This window comes from Dendrobates tinctorius, unplaced genomic scaffold (assembly GCF_039654945.1).
Source record: "Dendrobates tinctorius isolate UK_male_01 unplaced genomic scaffold, ASM3965494v1 ptg000062l, whole genome shotgun sequence".
In the NCBI taxonomy this organism is placed as follows: Eukaryota; Metazoa; Chordata; class Amphibia; order Anura; family Dendrobatidae; genus Dendrobates; species Dendrobates tinctorius.
The window spans coordinates 24,643,268-24,659,972 of record NW_027361730.1 but is presented as its reverse complement, the minus strand read 5'-3'; the positions used below and the strand labels follow the sequence as shown (position 1 = coordinate 24,659,972).

General features: G+C 43.9%; 1 protein-coding gene across 2 annotated transcripts in view; it reads left to right on the top strand.

The window, feature by feature from the left end:
- The window catches only part of TLN2 (talin 2), a 320,242-nt gene extending 303,833 nt beyond the window's left edge, over nt 1-16,409 (top strand). For both annotated transcript variants that reach the window (XM_073579419.1, XM_073579418.1), the window contains 4 exons: nt 1,451-1,513; nt 1,994-2,176; nt 2,513-2,638; nt 15,820-16,409. In XM_073579419.1, coding sequence (XP_073435520.1) covers nt 1,451-1,513; nt 1,994-2,176; nt 2,513-2,638; nt 15,820-15,948 — 501 coding nt within the window. In that variant the 3' untranslated portion in view covers nt 15,949-16,409. The remainder of the gene's footprint in view (nt 1-1,450; nt 1,514-1,993; nt 2,177-2,512; nt 2,639-15,819) is intronic.
- Nucleotides 16,410-16,705: the final 296 nt, after the last annotated feature.

Below are 16,705 nucleotides of genomic sequence, written 5' to 3'. Positions count from 1 at the left end.
CCCTCGTGGGATCATACAATAAAGTGCATAATACAAATACAGTAAGATGGGAAGTCGCAATCAAACGGTAGAGAGGGAATCAATGGGAATCAAATAGACAGAAAATATAGAAAGGGACCTGTAATAAAATATCCCCTGCCGGGAGCCTTTTCCCTGCCTGACCGCGGAGGTTGGCACCCTATGCATGCATTGGTGCCTCCTTTCACCGGACAGTATTTAACAGTGAGTATATTGGTCTTATATCTGCAGTGATCGGTTTTTGCTTATTCTATGTTAAGTTGTAAATAGAACAACATAACATTTGGTTTAAGTGTACAGAAATGAGTGTTGGCTATGTTCACACCTTGCGATTTTGCTGTGTATTTTTGTGCATATTTTAAGCTGCATTTGATAGTACCATTGTCCATTGTTAGCCATCTTAAATGGCGGCCTCCTAGTAGTATTTTCTTATGCTTTACAGTTTGGTTGGCATTGGTAACCTGAAAGTTAGATCACTTGGATCCTTCCTTCTTCCAAGAATATAACCAATATATAACTGTCTTATCGCTGTAAGGGAACAGATTCGGATCCTAGGCTTTATTTAGTAAAATAGTTTTGTGTATTAGGAATAGAAGGAGCTGTATGAAAAGTTAGGACAACCTATGTTATATTGCCAACCATCAAGCAGCGCTACTACACATTATATAGTAGGATCAATGTCAAGAACGTGATCATTGTTTGATCTGTCTCCTTCCACACGTCCACGCCAAGTAGTATTTGTTGATGTACACGTCGTGTCACTTTGCCAATATAACATCATCAGTGGAGCTTGGCAGGAGTAGAATGACTGTATGCGATTTGATAAGGTGCAGAAATGGCTTCCCCTCCTGACCTTGTCATTAGAACTCCTGAGTCTGAAGTGGGTTAATCCCTCCTTAGTATTTGGTAACCCACAGCTTTATCTTCTCCTGGATGGTGTCCAGTGGATGGGTTACATGACCAGTCTCACCCGAATACCAGGGAAATCCCTCTCTGGCTGCGACTGCGGAAAGCTGTTTAGAGTTGGCACTAAAGTGAAATGCTACCTTTAGATGAAAGACTTGTGGAGTTGTATTGGAATACTCAGCAAAGGGAGAGGCGGTGATTACAGGAGGAGAATGTCGAGCAGGATGGGATATATGGTGCTAGATTGCAATGATCTAGTAATGTCAACCAAATAATGGCCATCTTAGCTGTGCAACGCACTCATCTAATATCACGTGAATGGGGCTTTTCTCCTACATGTAATGGAACAACCCAGAACACATTTTCTTCAATTCTTTGCGGTTTCATCGGCAGTATAAAATAATTTCACTCCTGGTATTTGATTTACAGAGAATGTGCAGGCTGTTAGTAGTTCTCAGTGTCTATCAGTCATTTTGTGATGCATCCTGATTAATTAAGAACATTTATTTCGCACTTTGTGTTGCAGGTTGGCGCAATCGCTGCTAATGCAGCGGATGATGGTCAGTGGTCCCAGGGACTAATCTCTGCAGTGAGTATTGCTTTTAACCTCCATATTACTCAATGCTTGCTCCAAGAAAGTAACGTCCGTAAATCCTTACACTAACACAGCTACCACATAAGCTGCCATTGATTTGTTAATTCCCATTTCTACTTACCTGTATCATCTGAATATTACATTTCCCACTAATCCAAATCTCTGCAATTGCAAACCATGAAAACTAGGTTCTTCTAACGAGGCATCAAGCATCATAGCTAACCAAGAAAGCCACCATGCTTTACAAAAAAAAAAGCTACATCAAGGGCAGTAGCTAATCCTCCTGTCCTTGACAACCAACTTCCAATTTAGATTGTAAGCTTTGTGATACTAAACATCAATAACTTATTAAACTGGCTATCTGTAGCCCGCAAAATCTGTAGCCCAACTAACATTGCACAGGTTCTTATACAGCCTGCAGTGTGTCAAAAACTGCAGGCAACTGGTCATTTGGCCACTGTTGAATTCTTCTAGGCCAGGATGGTGGCCGCGGCAACAAGCAACTTGTGTGAATCGGCTAACGCCTCAGTACAAGGCCACGCCAGTGAGGAGAAACTGATCTCCTCTGCCAAGCAAGTAGCAGCATCCACTGCCCAACTTCTGGTCGCCTGCAAGGTGAAAGCTGACCAAGACTCGGAGGCCATGAGAAGACTCCAGGTAGCTTGCTTAAATCTACATTGGATTAGGCTTGACTGTCACACAGAACATGGATCTATCTATGAATACTAGATATAATACTATGGATATAATTAGGTTGTCAATGCTTTAGCAAATACATGAATACGTGTATATGAGAAGAAAACAGCAAAGCTCACAATGGAATTGGGGAAGCCCATTCATTTCATGATTTTGATTTTTGGTTCTGTTTAATTGGCTAAATATTGTTCTTTTTTTCTTTTTCTAACCTGCTCTCCACTTCTTATCTGCTGTGTTTGTTAATTCTCCATCTCCCCACTTCATATTCTGTCTTTCCACACCTGACCTTCTCTGCAGGCTGCTGGCAATGCTGTGAAGCGAGCATCCGATAACCTGGTCAGAGCAGCCCAGAAAGCTGCCTTCAGTAAAGCAGAGGATGATGATGTTGTTGTGAAGACAAAGTTTGTAGGTGGAATTGCACAGGTCGGTAAAAGCGAGACTATTTCTGTGTGCAATGGATGTACCTTGTAGGTCTGTAATAAGGATGTAAGCACGTCATCTCCTAATCATGACACCTCTCTGCTGCTGGAAATAAGTGAGATTTGTAGAATAATTGTACACTAGCCAAATGGCTTCATATTGTCTTTTCCTTACTTACAATTTGGGGAAAATTGTGGTTCAGCTTTTAATTCCACAAACTGATTTGGTATTAGGATATAGTCATGATTTATGATTAAAACCTGTGCTCTAAGAAATGATTTCTAATTATACAATCTTCAGCACAATTCGTAAAAGGTTATTGCTCCAAAAATAATGATCCCCAATTCATGGAATATTGGGTAACTTGCTGATTTCTGGAACTCCTTAGACTGGGACCCCAGTGATCTCAACAACGTGGTGATGGAGGTGTTAATGATTGACCTCTACTTTACCCCCAGAGATCCCATATACAACGAGTAAAGTGCTGAACTTGTACTGTACTGTTTATGGTAGTTCCTTTGACAATAAATGAAGCAGAGACTGAGCAAGCGAACCTCCACGTGACTCAAGATAATAATCTTTATTTTTATATAGCGCTAACATATTCCGCAGCGCTTTACAGTTTGCACATATTTTCATCACTGTCCCTGATGGGGCTCACAATCTAAATTCTCTATCAGTATGTCTTTTGAGTGTGGGAGGAAACCCACGCAAACACGGGGAGAACATACAAACTCCTTGCAGATGTTGTCCTTGGTGGGATTGTTGTCCTTGGCTAACCACTGAGCCACCGTGCTGCCCAAGATAAGACCTGTAGAGCCTTTCTCTCGGGGCTTTAGTGGCTTGATGTTTGGATCTCTGGAGGTCCAACTGGTCAGATCCAAAGAGATCATAAAGTTGGACTCAAATCTGCGGATAGGGGCTAGCACTTTTTTATGTGACTATCCCTTTGACACGTAATACTTTTTCAGTGACTATAGCCAAGAGGCTCCTATGTTACGGTGAGCATGAAGTGCTCTAAAATTTCCTGGTAGACGGCTACGCTGAATTTGGTCTTTATAAAACACAGTGGACCTATACCAGCAGATGACATCTCGAAACAGTCATTGATTGTGGATACTTCACACTAGACCTTGGAAATCAAGGTCCCAGTATCAGGATGAAGAGCGGAGAGGTCACAAACCTATTTGGAAACCTATTTGGAAAACCTATAACAAATACCTGTGTGAGTTGCTGAATTGTAGGTTGCTGAGTGCTTTCTACCTGTTCAATTTTTGGGGGGCTTGTTTAGCCTATTTTTTCTCTCTACAGGGTTAATCTCTTATTTTACTATCTGTTTTTAAGGGTTAGCTATATTGCATTTAAATCTTGAGGTGTAACTATATTCACAAGGGGTTAATTAAGGGTGGGAGTTCATACAGTAATTAAGGGTTTATAAGGGGCAGCTGGTTGGGGCTCAACTCCTTTTGGAAGTGCATTGAGCAGCAAGGTGGTGTGCTGGTGAAAGGGGAAAAAAAAAAAAAAAAAACTCTTTTAAATCTTCTGTCTGAGCGAGTGTGAACGAGCTGACTGTGACCTGAGCGTAAGTGCGAACTGTGGTAAGTGTGTGACTTGAGATTCAGTGAAGAGGTATTTGGAAAACCTATAACAAATACCTGTGTGAGTTGCTGAATTGTAGGTTGCTGAGTGCTTTAATAATAATAATAATAAATTTTTATTTTTATAGCGCCGACATATTCCGCAGCACTTTACATTTCAGAGGGGATTTGTACAGACAATAGACATTACAGCATAACAATAATCACATACAGTAGATTATAACAAATACCAAGAGGAGTGAGGGCCCTGCTCGCAAGCTTACAGTCTATGAGGAAAGAGGTAGACACGAAAGGTGGGTGGTAACAGTTGCCCTGATTGTATGGACCAGCCATAATGTTAAGTGTGTAACAGTACAGACACAGAGGGCTAATGGATGCATAAAGCATGTGGGAACATGATGCTGGGAACCTGGTTATGGTAAAATTTTTGGCTCTGCCACACAGGGATAGGTTAGGTTAATGTGTTGAGGCGATAGGCCAGTCTGAATAAATGCGTTTTCAGGACACGCTTAAAATTGTGGGGACTGGGGACTAATCGTATTGACCTGGGAAGTGCATTCCAAAGAATTGGCGCGGCACGTGTAAAGTCTTGGAGACGGGAGTGGGAGGTTCTGACTATTGAGGATACTAACCTCAGGTCATCAGCAGAACGGAGGGCGCGGGTAGGGTGGTATACTGAAACAAGGGAGGAGATGTAGGGTGGTGCTGAGCCATGGAGGGCTTTGTGGGTGAGGGTAATAAGTTTATACTGAATTCTGGAGTGGATGGGTAGCCAGTGTAATGACTGGCACAAGGTAGAGGCATCGGTGTAACGATTGGTGAGGAATATGATCCTGGCTGCAGCATTCAAGACAGATTGGAGAGGGGAGAGTTTTGTAAGAGGGAGACCGATTAGAAGAGAGTTACAATAGTCGAGACGAGAATGAATAAGAGAAACAGTAAGAGTTTTTGCAGAGTCAAAAGTAAGAAAAGGTCGAATTCTAGAAATGTTTTTGAGGTGCAGATGACAAGAGCGAGCCAGTGATCGAATGTGGGGGGCAAAGGAAAGCTCGGAATCAAGTATGACCCCAAGACAGCGGGCATGTTGCTGGGGAGTAATAGTGGAACCACAGACGGAAATGGCAATGTCGGGTGTAGGTACATTAGTAGCGGGAGGAAACACAAGGAGTTCAGTCTTTGATAGGTTCAGTTTCAGATATAGTGAGGACATGATATTAGACACAGCGTTTAGACAATCGCCAGTGTTTTCTAGAAAGGCTGGCGTGATGTCAGGAGAAGAAGCGTATAATTGGGTGTCATCAGCATAGAGATGGTACTGGAAACCAAATCTACTGATTGTTTGACCAATAGGGGCAGTGTACAAGGAGAAGAGGAGGGGGCCTAGAACCGATCCTTGAGGAACCCCAACAGTAAGAGGAAGGTGAGAGGAGGAGGAACCGGCAAAAGAAACAGTAAAGGAGCGGTCGGAGAGATAGGAGGAGAACCAGGAGAGAACGGTGTCCTTGAGGCCAATGGAACGGAGCATAGTGAGGAGGAGCTGATGATCCACAGTGTCGAATGCTGCAGAGAGATCCAAGAGAATTAGCATGGAGTAATGACCATTTGATTTAGCTGTTAGCAGATCATTAGAGACTTTAGTGAGGGCAGTTTCAGTGGAGTGTAAAGAGCGGAAACCGGATTGGAGAGGGTCGAGAACAGAGTTTTCTGAGAGATAGCGGATAAGACGGGAGTGGACCAGGCGTTCCAGGAGTTTAGAGATGAAGGGAAGATTAGAGACAGGTCTATAGTTAGCGGCACAATTTTGGTCGAGGGATGGTTTTTTAAGTAGTGGATGTATGATGGCATGCTTAAATGAGGAGGGAAAAATACCAGAAGAGAGAGAGAGGTTAAATATTTTAGTTAGGTGAGGGGTGACAGCAGGGGAAAGGGACTGGAGGAGATGTGACGGAAATGGGTCACTGGTGCAAGTAGTTGGGCGAGAAGATGCAAGGAGCCTGCTTACTTCTTCTTCTGTGACTGGTTCAAAATCAGAGAGTGAGTTAGATGCAGTGGGGGAGGGAGGACAGTGCATGGTATGAGGGGATTTGGAGACAATTTCCTGTCGGATCTGGTCAATTTTTTCTTTGAAGTAATTGGCCAGATTGTCAGCTCGGAGCTCAGTGGTTGGGGCCTGTACTCTTGGATTGAGTAGAGAATGAAAAGTGTCAAAGAGACGTTTCGGGTTATTGGACAGTGAGATGATGAGGGTGTTGAAATAGGTTTGTTTGGAGAGGTGAAGGGCAGTGTTGTATGTTCTAAGCATAAACTTAAAATGGATGCTTTCTACCTGTTCAATTTTTGGGGGGCTTGTTTAACCTATTTTTTCTCTCTACAGGGTTAATCTCTTATTTTACTATCTGTTTTTAAGGGTTAGCTATATTGCATTTAAATCTTGAGGTGTAACTATATTCACAAGGGGTTAATTAAGGGTGGGAGTTCATACAGTAATTAAGGGTTTATAAGGGGCAGCTGGTTGGGGCTCAACTCCTTTTGGAAGTGCATTGAGCAGCAAGGTGGTGTGCTGGTGAAAGGTGAAAAAAAAAAAACTCTTTTAAATCTTCTGTCTGAGCGAGTGTGAACGAGCTGAGTGTGACCTGAGTATAAGTGCGAACTGTGGTAAGTGTGTGACTTGAGATTCAGTGACTTTGGATTCAGGGAGTTTCCAAGGGAGGTCTTACTGAATTTGCTGTTATATTAAATTAATACTTTTTTTTTTTTTTTTAAATTTATTTCTGCTTATCTTATTGTCTGGTGCAATCCCCATTAGGATGTGCTCCACTATTGCCAATGCCATCCAGTGCACGTCTTGCCGCATGTATGAAATCCTTGAACAGCCGGTCGAGGGTGCATACTGCTGTGCAAGATGTGAGCACGTTGTGCATTTGGAAGCCCAGATACTGGATCTAAATGTGCCGCTGGCAACACTGAGATCCATAGACAATATGGAAAGGAGTCTTCTGCTCACTGAGCAGACGCTCACTGGGATAGATGAGGGGGGGGATGCTAGGTTGGAGCTGCAGGACAGTGAAGCAGCTAGCTGGGTGACAGTTAGAAGGCGGGGTAGAGGGAAGAGCACCAGGGAGGCTAGTCCTGATCTGGCACACCCCAATAAGTTTGCTAAGGCCGGTTTCACATTAGCGCATTTTCAGCGCGCGCACGGCCGGGGGTAGCTCCGCCCCCGAGCCGGCTCTCTGCCCGGCGTGCCCGCCCCTTGCTTGTAGCGCCGCCTACTAGCGGACAGCGGCGCCTGCGATCGGCGCACCCTATCTTTAGCATAGGGTGCGCAGATCGTGCGCAGGCCGTGCGCTAGTTGCGCTTTGACCTGCGCTGCGCACTTTTGACGGTGCGCCGTGCGCGCCAAAATCCGAAAAGTTTGATTTTGGCGCGCACGGCGCACCGTCAAAAGTGCGCAGCACAGGTCAAAGCGCAACTAGCGCACGGCCTGCGCACGATCTGCGCACCCTATGCTAAAGATAGGGTGCGCCGATCGCAGGCGCCGCTGTCCGCTAGTAGGCGGCGCTACAAGCAAGGGGCGGGCACGCCGGGCAGAGAGCCGGCTCGGGGGCGGAGCTACCCCCGGCCGTGCGCGCGCTGAAAATGCGCTAATGTGAAACCAGCCTAAGTTGGCAGATGAGGGGAGTGTTAGTGCAGGAGTAGCACCGCTGCAGCAAGGCATGTCCTCTGAAAGCCGGAGGAGTGTCTGCTCCAGTAAGGGGGGAATAGGAGAGCAGGGCAGGCTAGACAGGTTCTGGTAGTGGGAGACTCAATTATTAGGGGAACAGATAGGGCAATCTGTCACAAAGACAGGGATCGTCGAACGGTGTGCTGCCTACCTGGCGCTCGAGTCCGACACATCGCTGATCGGGTTGACAGATTACTGGGAGGGGCTGGTGAGGATCCAGCGGTCATGGTGCACATTGGCACAAATGACAAAGTTAGAGGTAGGTGGAAGGTCCTTAAAGATGATTTCAGGGAATTAGGCTGTAAGCTTAAAGCAAGGACCTCCAAGGTGGTATTTTCGGAAATACTTCCTGTACCACGTGCCACGCCAGAGAGGCAATGGGAGATTAGGGAGGTTAATAAGTGGCTCAGGAATTGGTGTAGGAAGGAGGGGTTTGGGTTCCTGCAGAACTGGGCCGACTTCTCAGTTGGCTATAGGTTCTACTCTAGGGACGGGTTGCACCTCAATGGGGAGGGTGCAGCTGTGCTGGGGGAGAAAATGGCTAGAAGGTTGGAGGAGTGTTTAAACTAGGGACGGGGGGGAGGGTATTCCTTTTATAGGAGGGGAAAACAGTGCAGTTAGAGACCTGGGCACAAATAATGAAGGTGGGGGTGGCACGGGGGGTGGGGTTAGAACAGTTAATAATTTAAGAAAGAATAGAGGTACAGAGAGATACATAAAGTGCATGTATACTAATGCCAGAAGCCTCGCCAACAAGATGGAGGAATTGGAGTTAATGTTGTTGGAACATAATTATGACATGGTGGGGATATCTGAGACATGGCTGGACGAGGGCCATGACTGGGCGGTTAATTTACAGGGCTATAGTCTGTTCAGAAATGACCGTACAAATAAGCGAGGGGGAGGTGTGTGTTTATATGTAAAATCATCCTTAAAACCCATCCTTCGTGATAATATATATGAATCTAATGAAAATGTAGAGTCCCTGTGGGTAGAGATAAGGGGAGGGGGGAAAAATAATAAATTACTGATAGGGGTTTGTTATAAGTCTCCAAAAATAATGGAAGCAACAGAGAATATCCTCATAAAGCAAATAGATGAAGCTGCGACTCAAGGAGAAGTCATTATTATGGGGGACTTCAACTACCCTGAAATACATTGGGGAACCGAAATCTGCAGTTCCAGCAAAGGTAATGGGTTTTTGACTACTATGAGAGACAATTACCTTTCACAACTGGTTCAGGACCCAACAAGAGGGGGGGCACTGCTAGACCTAATATTAACCAACAGGCCAGACCGCATATCAAATGTAAGGGTTGGGGGTCACTTGGGTAATAGTGATCACAAATCAATAAGTTTTCATGTATCCTTTAATAAGATGTGTAGTAGAGGGGTTACAAGGACACTAAACTTAAGGAAAGCAAATTTCCAACGGATGAGAGATGATCTTGGTGCAATTAACTGGGACGATATCCTGAGACATAAAAATGCACAAAGAAAATGGGAGACGTTTATTAGCATCCTGAATAGGAGCTGTGCACAATATATACCGTATGGGAATAAACATGCGAGGAATAGGAAGAAACCACTATGGCTAAATAGAGCTGTAAGGGGCACAATAAGGGACAAACATAAAGCATTTAGAGAATTAAAGCACGTAGGTAGTGATGAGACATTAACTAAATACAGAAGATTAAATAAATTCTGTAAAAAGCAAATCAAGACAGCTAAGATTGAGACAGAGAGACTCATTGCCAGAGAAAGTAAAAATAATCCCAAAATATTCTTTAACTACATAAATAGTAAGAAACTAAAAAATGATAGTGTTGGCCCCCTTAAAAATAGTCTGGGTGAAATGGTGGAGGAGAATGAGGAAAAAGCCAATATGCTAAATGACTTTTTTTCAACAGTATTTACACAAGAAAATCCCATGACGGATAACATGATCAGGGATAAAAATTCTCCATTAAATGTAACCTGCCTAACCCAGCAGGAAGTACGGCGGCGTCTAAAAATCACTAAAATTGACAAATCCCCGGGCCCGGATGGGATACACCCCCGAGTACTGCAGGAATTAAGTACAGTCATAGATAGACCATTATTTTTAATCTTTAAAGATTCCATAATAACAGGGTCTGTACCACAAGACTGGCGTATAGCAAATGTGGTGCCAATATTCAAAAAGGGGACAAAAACTGAACTTGGAAATTATAGGCCAGTAAGTTTAACCTCAACTGTGGGTAAGAGCCTGGAGGGTTTCCTAAGAGATACTATACTGGAGTATCTGGAGAAGAATAACCTCATGACCCAATATCAACATGGGTTTACAAGGGACCGTTCCTGTCAGACTAATCTGATAAGCTTTTATGAAGAGGTAAGTTCCGGACTGGACCAAGGGAATGCAGTGGACGTGGTGTACATGGACTTTTCAAAAGCTTTTGATACGGTGCCACACAAAAGGTTGATACATAAAATGAGAACAATGGGGATAGGGGAAAATGTGTAGGTGGGTTAAGAGCTGGCTCAGGGATAGGAAACAAAGGGTGGTTATTAATGGAGCAGACTCGGACTGGGTCACGGTTAGCAGTGGGGTACCACAGGGGTCAGTTTTGGGCCCGCTTCTTTTTAACATATTTATTAATGACCTTGTAGGGGGTATAGAGAGTAGAATTTCAATATTTGCAGATGACACTAAACTCTGCAGGGTAATCAATACAGAGGAGGACAATTTTATATTACAGGAGGATTTATGTAAACTAGAAGCTTGGGCTGATAAATGGCAAATGAGCTTTAATGGGGATAAATGTAAGGTCATGCACTTGGATAGACCGAACAAGATGTATAATTATGTGCTTAATTGTAAAACACTGGGCAAAACAGTCACTGAAAAAGACCTGGGTGTATGGGTGGACGACAAACTCACATTTAGCGGCCAGCTGCTGCAAAGGCAAATAAAATAATGGGATGCATTAAAAGAGGCATAGATGCTCATGAGGAGAACATAATTTTACCTCTATATAAGTCACTAGTGCGACCACACTTAGAATACTGTGTACAGTTCTGGTCTCCGGTGTATAAGAAAGACATAGCTGAACTGGAGCGGGTGCAGAGAAGAGCGACCAAGGTTATTAGGGAACTAGGGGGTCTGCAATACCATGACAGGTTATTACATTTGGGGTTATTTAGTTTGGAAAATCGAAGGCTTAGGGGTGATCTTATTACAATGTATAAATATATGCGGGGACAATACCAAGAGCTTTCTAATGATCTTTTTACTCTTAGACCTGTGACGGGGACAAGGGGGCATCCTTTACGTCTGGAGGAAAGAAGGTTTAAGCATACTCACAGACGTGGATTCTTTACTGTAAGAGCAGCGAGACTATGGAACTCTCTGCCATATGATGTTGTAATGAGTGATTCCCTACTAAAATTTAAGAAGGGACTGGATGCCTTTCTTGAAAAGTATAATATTACAGGGTATATACTCTAGTTTCCTTAATATTGCGTTGATCCAGGGAGCTAGTCTGATTGCCGTATGTGGAGTCGGGAAGGAATTTTTTTCCCCAATGTGAAGCTTACTGTTTGCCACATGGGGTTTTTTTGCCTCCTTCTGGATCAACATGTTAGGGCAAGTTAGGATAGGATATGGGTTGAACTAGATGGACTTAAAGTCTCCCTTCAACCTTAATAACTATGTTACTATGTTACAATCCAAGCTGCTTGAGGTTTAGTGTGACGTTTCCACAATCCGTGATGGTTTGGGGAGACATGTCATCTGCTGGTGTAGGTCCATAGTGTTTTATGAAGACCAAAGTCAGTGCAGCCGTCTACCAGGAAAGTTTAGAGCACTTCATGCTTCCTTCCCTCTGCCGACAAGCTTTTTGGAGATGGTAATTTAATTCTCCAGCAGGACTTGGCACCTGTCCACACTGCCAAAAGTACCAATATCTGGTTTAAAAATAACAGTATCACTGTGCTGTATTAGTCAGCAAACTCACCTGACCTTAACCCCAGAGAGAATCTATCTAATATATAAAGCTCAAAGTGTGTATGTATGTGTGTATGTTCGGGATAGGCATCCGCACTGTCGCACCTACAGCCACAAAATTTGGCACTGTCACACGTCTGGACCTCTAGAGCGTCCTAAGCTATGTTGTGAGGCGAAATTTTAATCCCGCGCGTTACAATTCACCAAACAATTTTGCCCCCATCTACATAATGGGGAAAAAGTGTGTGCGTGTCAAGCCCCGCCCCTCATTATGATGTCATAATGCCCCTGTCTACATAATGGGGAAACAGTGTGTGCATATCAAGCCCCGCCCCTCATTATGATGTCATAATGGTTGCCATGGCGACGCTGATGTCATCATAGGTTGCAAGCCCCGCCGCTCATTATGATGTCATAATGGTTGACCATGGGATGGAGGATATGTATGATGGGTATATGGGCACTGGACTATGGGATGGAGGATATGTACGACGGGTATATGGGCACGGGACTATGGGATGGAGGATGTGTGATGGGTATATGGGCACTGGACTATGGGATGGAGGATATGTATGACGGGTATATGGGCACGGGACTATGGGATGGCGGATATGTATGATGGGACTATGGGATGGCGGGTATGTATGATGGGTATATGGGCATGGGACTATGGGATGGAGGATGTGTGATGGGTATATGGGCATGGGACTATGGGATGGAGGATGTGTGATGGGTATACGGGCACTCGACTATGGGATGGAGGATATATATGATGGGTATATGGGCACGGGCCTATGGGTGGAGGATGTGTGATGGGTATATGGGCACTCGACTATGGGATGGAGGATATGTATGATCTGTATATGGGCACGGGCCTATGGGATGGTGAATATGTATGATGGGTATATGGGCACGGGACGGCGGATATGTTTATGGGCACGGGGCTATGGGATGGAGGATGTGTGATGGGTATATGGGCACTGGACTATGGGATGGAGGATATGTATGACGGGTATATGGGCATGGGGCTATGGGATGGCGGATATGTATGATGGGTATATGGGCACGGGACTATGGGATGGAGGATATGTATGATGGGTATATGGGCATGGGACTATGAGATGAAGGATGTATGATGGGTATATGGGCACTCGACTATAGGATGGCAAATATGTATGATGGGTATATGGGCATGGGACTATGGGATGGAGAATATGTATGATGGGTATAATAATAATAATAATTTTTATTTATATAGCGCCAACATATTCCGCAGCACTTTACAATTAAGCGGGGACATGTACAGACAATAAATTCAATACAAGTTAAGACAATTCAAACAGTGACATTAGGAGTGAGGTCCCTGCTCGCAAGCTTACAATCTACAAGGAAATGGGGGGACACAATAGGTGAGAAATGCTTGTTAATTCAGGTCTGGCAATTATAATAGGGATATGGGTATATGGGCATGGGACTATGGGATGGGGATATGTCTGATGGGTATATGAGCACGGGCCTATGGGATGGTGGATATGTATGATGGGTATATGGGCACGGGACTATGGGATGGAGGATAATTATAATTTGTTATAACTAACCACAGTTTGTTACTATGCGCGGGCAGCGCCGGGCTCTTCTAGTGGGGTATAAAGAGGAAGATGAGACACCAGAACCCAACAATGCAGATGAGCTGAAGGCTGCTATCAAAGCAACCTGGGCTTCCATAATACCTCAGCAATGCCACAGGCTGATCGCCTCCATACCACACTGCATTGATGCATTAATTGATGCCAAAAGAGCCCCGTTCAAGTATTGAGTGCATTTATTAAATATTCATTTTAGTAGGCCAACATGTCGGATTTTAAAATCATTTTTCAAGCTGGTGTTATAAAGTATTCTAATTTACTGAGATGATGACTTTTGGGTTTTCATTGGCTGTAAGTCATAATTGTCAACAATGACAGAAATACACTTGAAATAAATCACTCTGTTAGTAATGACTCTAATATGAGTTTCACTTTTTGTATTGAAGAACTGAAATTAACCTTTTGATGATATTCTAATTTTGTGAGATGCACCTGTATGTAAAGAGCCGTTTGATCTGCTAAACCATACAGTAAAAGAAAAGATTTACTAACAAATATACTGCTCAAGAAAATAAAGGGAACCCTACAATACCACATGCTAGATATCACTGAATGAAATATTCCAGTTGAAATTCTTTATTCATTACATAGTGGAATGCGTTGAGAACAATAAAACATGAAAATGATCAATGTAAATCAAATTTAATATCCCATAGAGGTCTGGATTTGGAATGATACTCAAAATCAAAGTGGAAAATCAAATTCCAGGCTGATCCAACTTGAGTGGAAATGCCTCAATACAAGGAAAATATGCTTAGTAGTTTGTGTGTGTGTAGCCTCCACATGCTTATATGACCTCCCTACAATGCCAGGGCATGCTACTGATGAGGCAGCAGATGTCCTCCTAAGGGATCTCCTCCCAAACCTGGATTAAAGCATCGGTCAACTTGTGGACAGTATGTGGTGCAAAGTAACGTTAATAGCTACAACGAGACATGATGTCCTAGATAACCTCTATTTGATTCAGGTCTGGGGAACTGGCAGACCAGCAATGCCTTCATCATGCAGAAACTGCTGACACACTTCAGCCACATGAGGCCTAGCATTGTTATGCATCAGAAGGAACCCAGGGCCCACTGCACCTGCATTATGGTCTCACAGTGGGTCTGAGGATCTCATCTCGGTACCTAATGGCAGTCAGAGAACCTATGGCTAGCACATGGAGGGCTGTGCGGCATGCCAAAGAAATGCCTTCCCACACCATTACTGAGCCACTACCAAACTGGTCATCCTGGAGGATGTTGCAAGCAGCAGAACATTCTCCACAGCATCTCCAAACTCTGTCGTGTCTGTCGTACTCATTTTGAACTGCTCTCATCCTTGAAGAGCAAAGGTTGCCAATGTCGAAGTTGCCAATCTTGGTGTTCCCTGGCATATGCCAATCGCCCTGCACGATGTCTGCTTGTAAGCACAACACCCACTTGTGGATGTTGGGCCCTTATACCACTGTCATGGAGTCTATTCTGACAGTTTTGAGAAGACACATGGATGTTAGTGGGCCTGCTGGAGGTCATTTTGCTGTTCTCTGGCGCTGCTCTTCCTGTTCCTTTTTGCACGAAGGAGGAGGTATCCGGGTGGTTGCCCTCCTATGGCACCTTCCACATTTTATGGTGTACTGGCCTGTTTCCTGGTATCTGCTCCATTCTCTGAACACTGTGCTGACAGGTCACAGCTACCGTTCTTGCCACAGCTGACACTGATGTGCCATCCTGAATGAGCTGCACTACCTGAACAACTTCTGTGGGTTGTAGACAACGCCTCATGCTGCTGTACTGTACAGTACCTCTAGGAGTGAGAGCAATGGCAAAATGCAAAAGTGACTAAAACAGCCCAAAGAGGATGAGAGCAAAGAAATGGTCTTTGGAAAACCCCTGCAGAACCACTCCTTTATAGGGGTTATCTTGCTTATTGCCTATCTTCTCTACCTGTTGTCTGTTTCATTTGCACAACAGCCGGATATATTCGCAATCAGTGTTGCTTCATAACTGGACAAGTTGATTTCACAGAAGTGTGATTGACTTGGAATTACATTGTGTTGTTTAAGAGTTCCCTTTATTTTTTGAGCAGTGTACTTGCCTGCTGGAGGCTATTTTGGTCTCTGCCTGGTGAATGGAGATCTAAGGATATTTTTGAATTATGCGTCAGCAGAAAGAATAAATGTAAACAGCAAAGTTTAGATGTACCTTATTGTGAACGAAGCCTGATATTGAGTATGGATGTTTTCCTTGTAGATCATAGCCGCTCAAGAGGAAATGCTAAAAAAGGAGAGAGAGCTGGAAGAAGCGCGAAAGAAACTGGCCCAAATCCGTCAACAGCAATATAAGTTCCTACCGTCTGCCCTGAGAGAGGAGGACAGCTAGTGAGACTACTTGTCTGCAACTTGGAATCGGTCTGCTCTGTAGGTGGAAAGGACAAACGATTGCTATGGCGGGAAGCCTCCCTCCTCGTCTCCCACTGGATTCTAAAACCACTATTACATGGAGGGGTTAGTGTGGGTGTTCACCCTCTGAAGACAGTATTATTTCCCCAGGTGGACATATCCAATTATATAAATAAAGTATATATAAAAGATATGCACAGCGTGGGGGCCGAAGTGACTGTGACAAAGGCCGCAGCCCCTGCTGCAATCGTGTGCTTCGAATGATTGTCCCCCTTTTCATGTGACCACTCGTGTTGCAGGTATCTGCAATGCAGAGCAACGCATAAGAGGGGTAAAATGACCTTTTTTCTAGTATGTTTTACAATTTGATTTGGTCACTGGATCAACCATGTACCCTGAAATGTACACAGCCTGTTGGGAATTAAAGGCACTTGTAATTAAGCAGCGATGTGTGCAGTAATGTGGTTATTGTAATGGAAATCTGGATGGCACCTTCTCATGTACTTCAGTATACTTTTTAATATACAAGATCTTTCAGGAACGCAAGTGTATGTCCGATCCAGATCCCAAATTTTATACTTTTAGAAATATTTGTACCTGAGATATAGTGAAACTACTTTGAGACTACCACCCATAATATAACATTTTCAGTGGTCTTCTAGACGAGGGGATAGATTCGGTATGGCTAGTATGTGGTGAAGCTGAAGGTGTCCAGGAAATCTGATTGGCACCCTTTT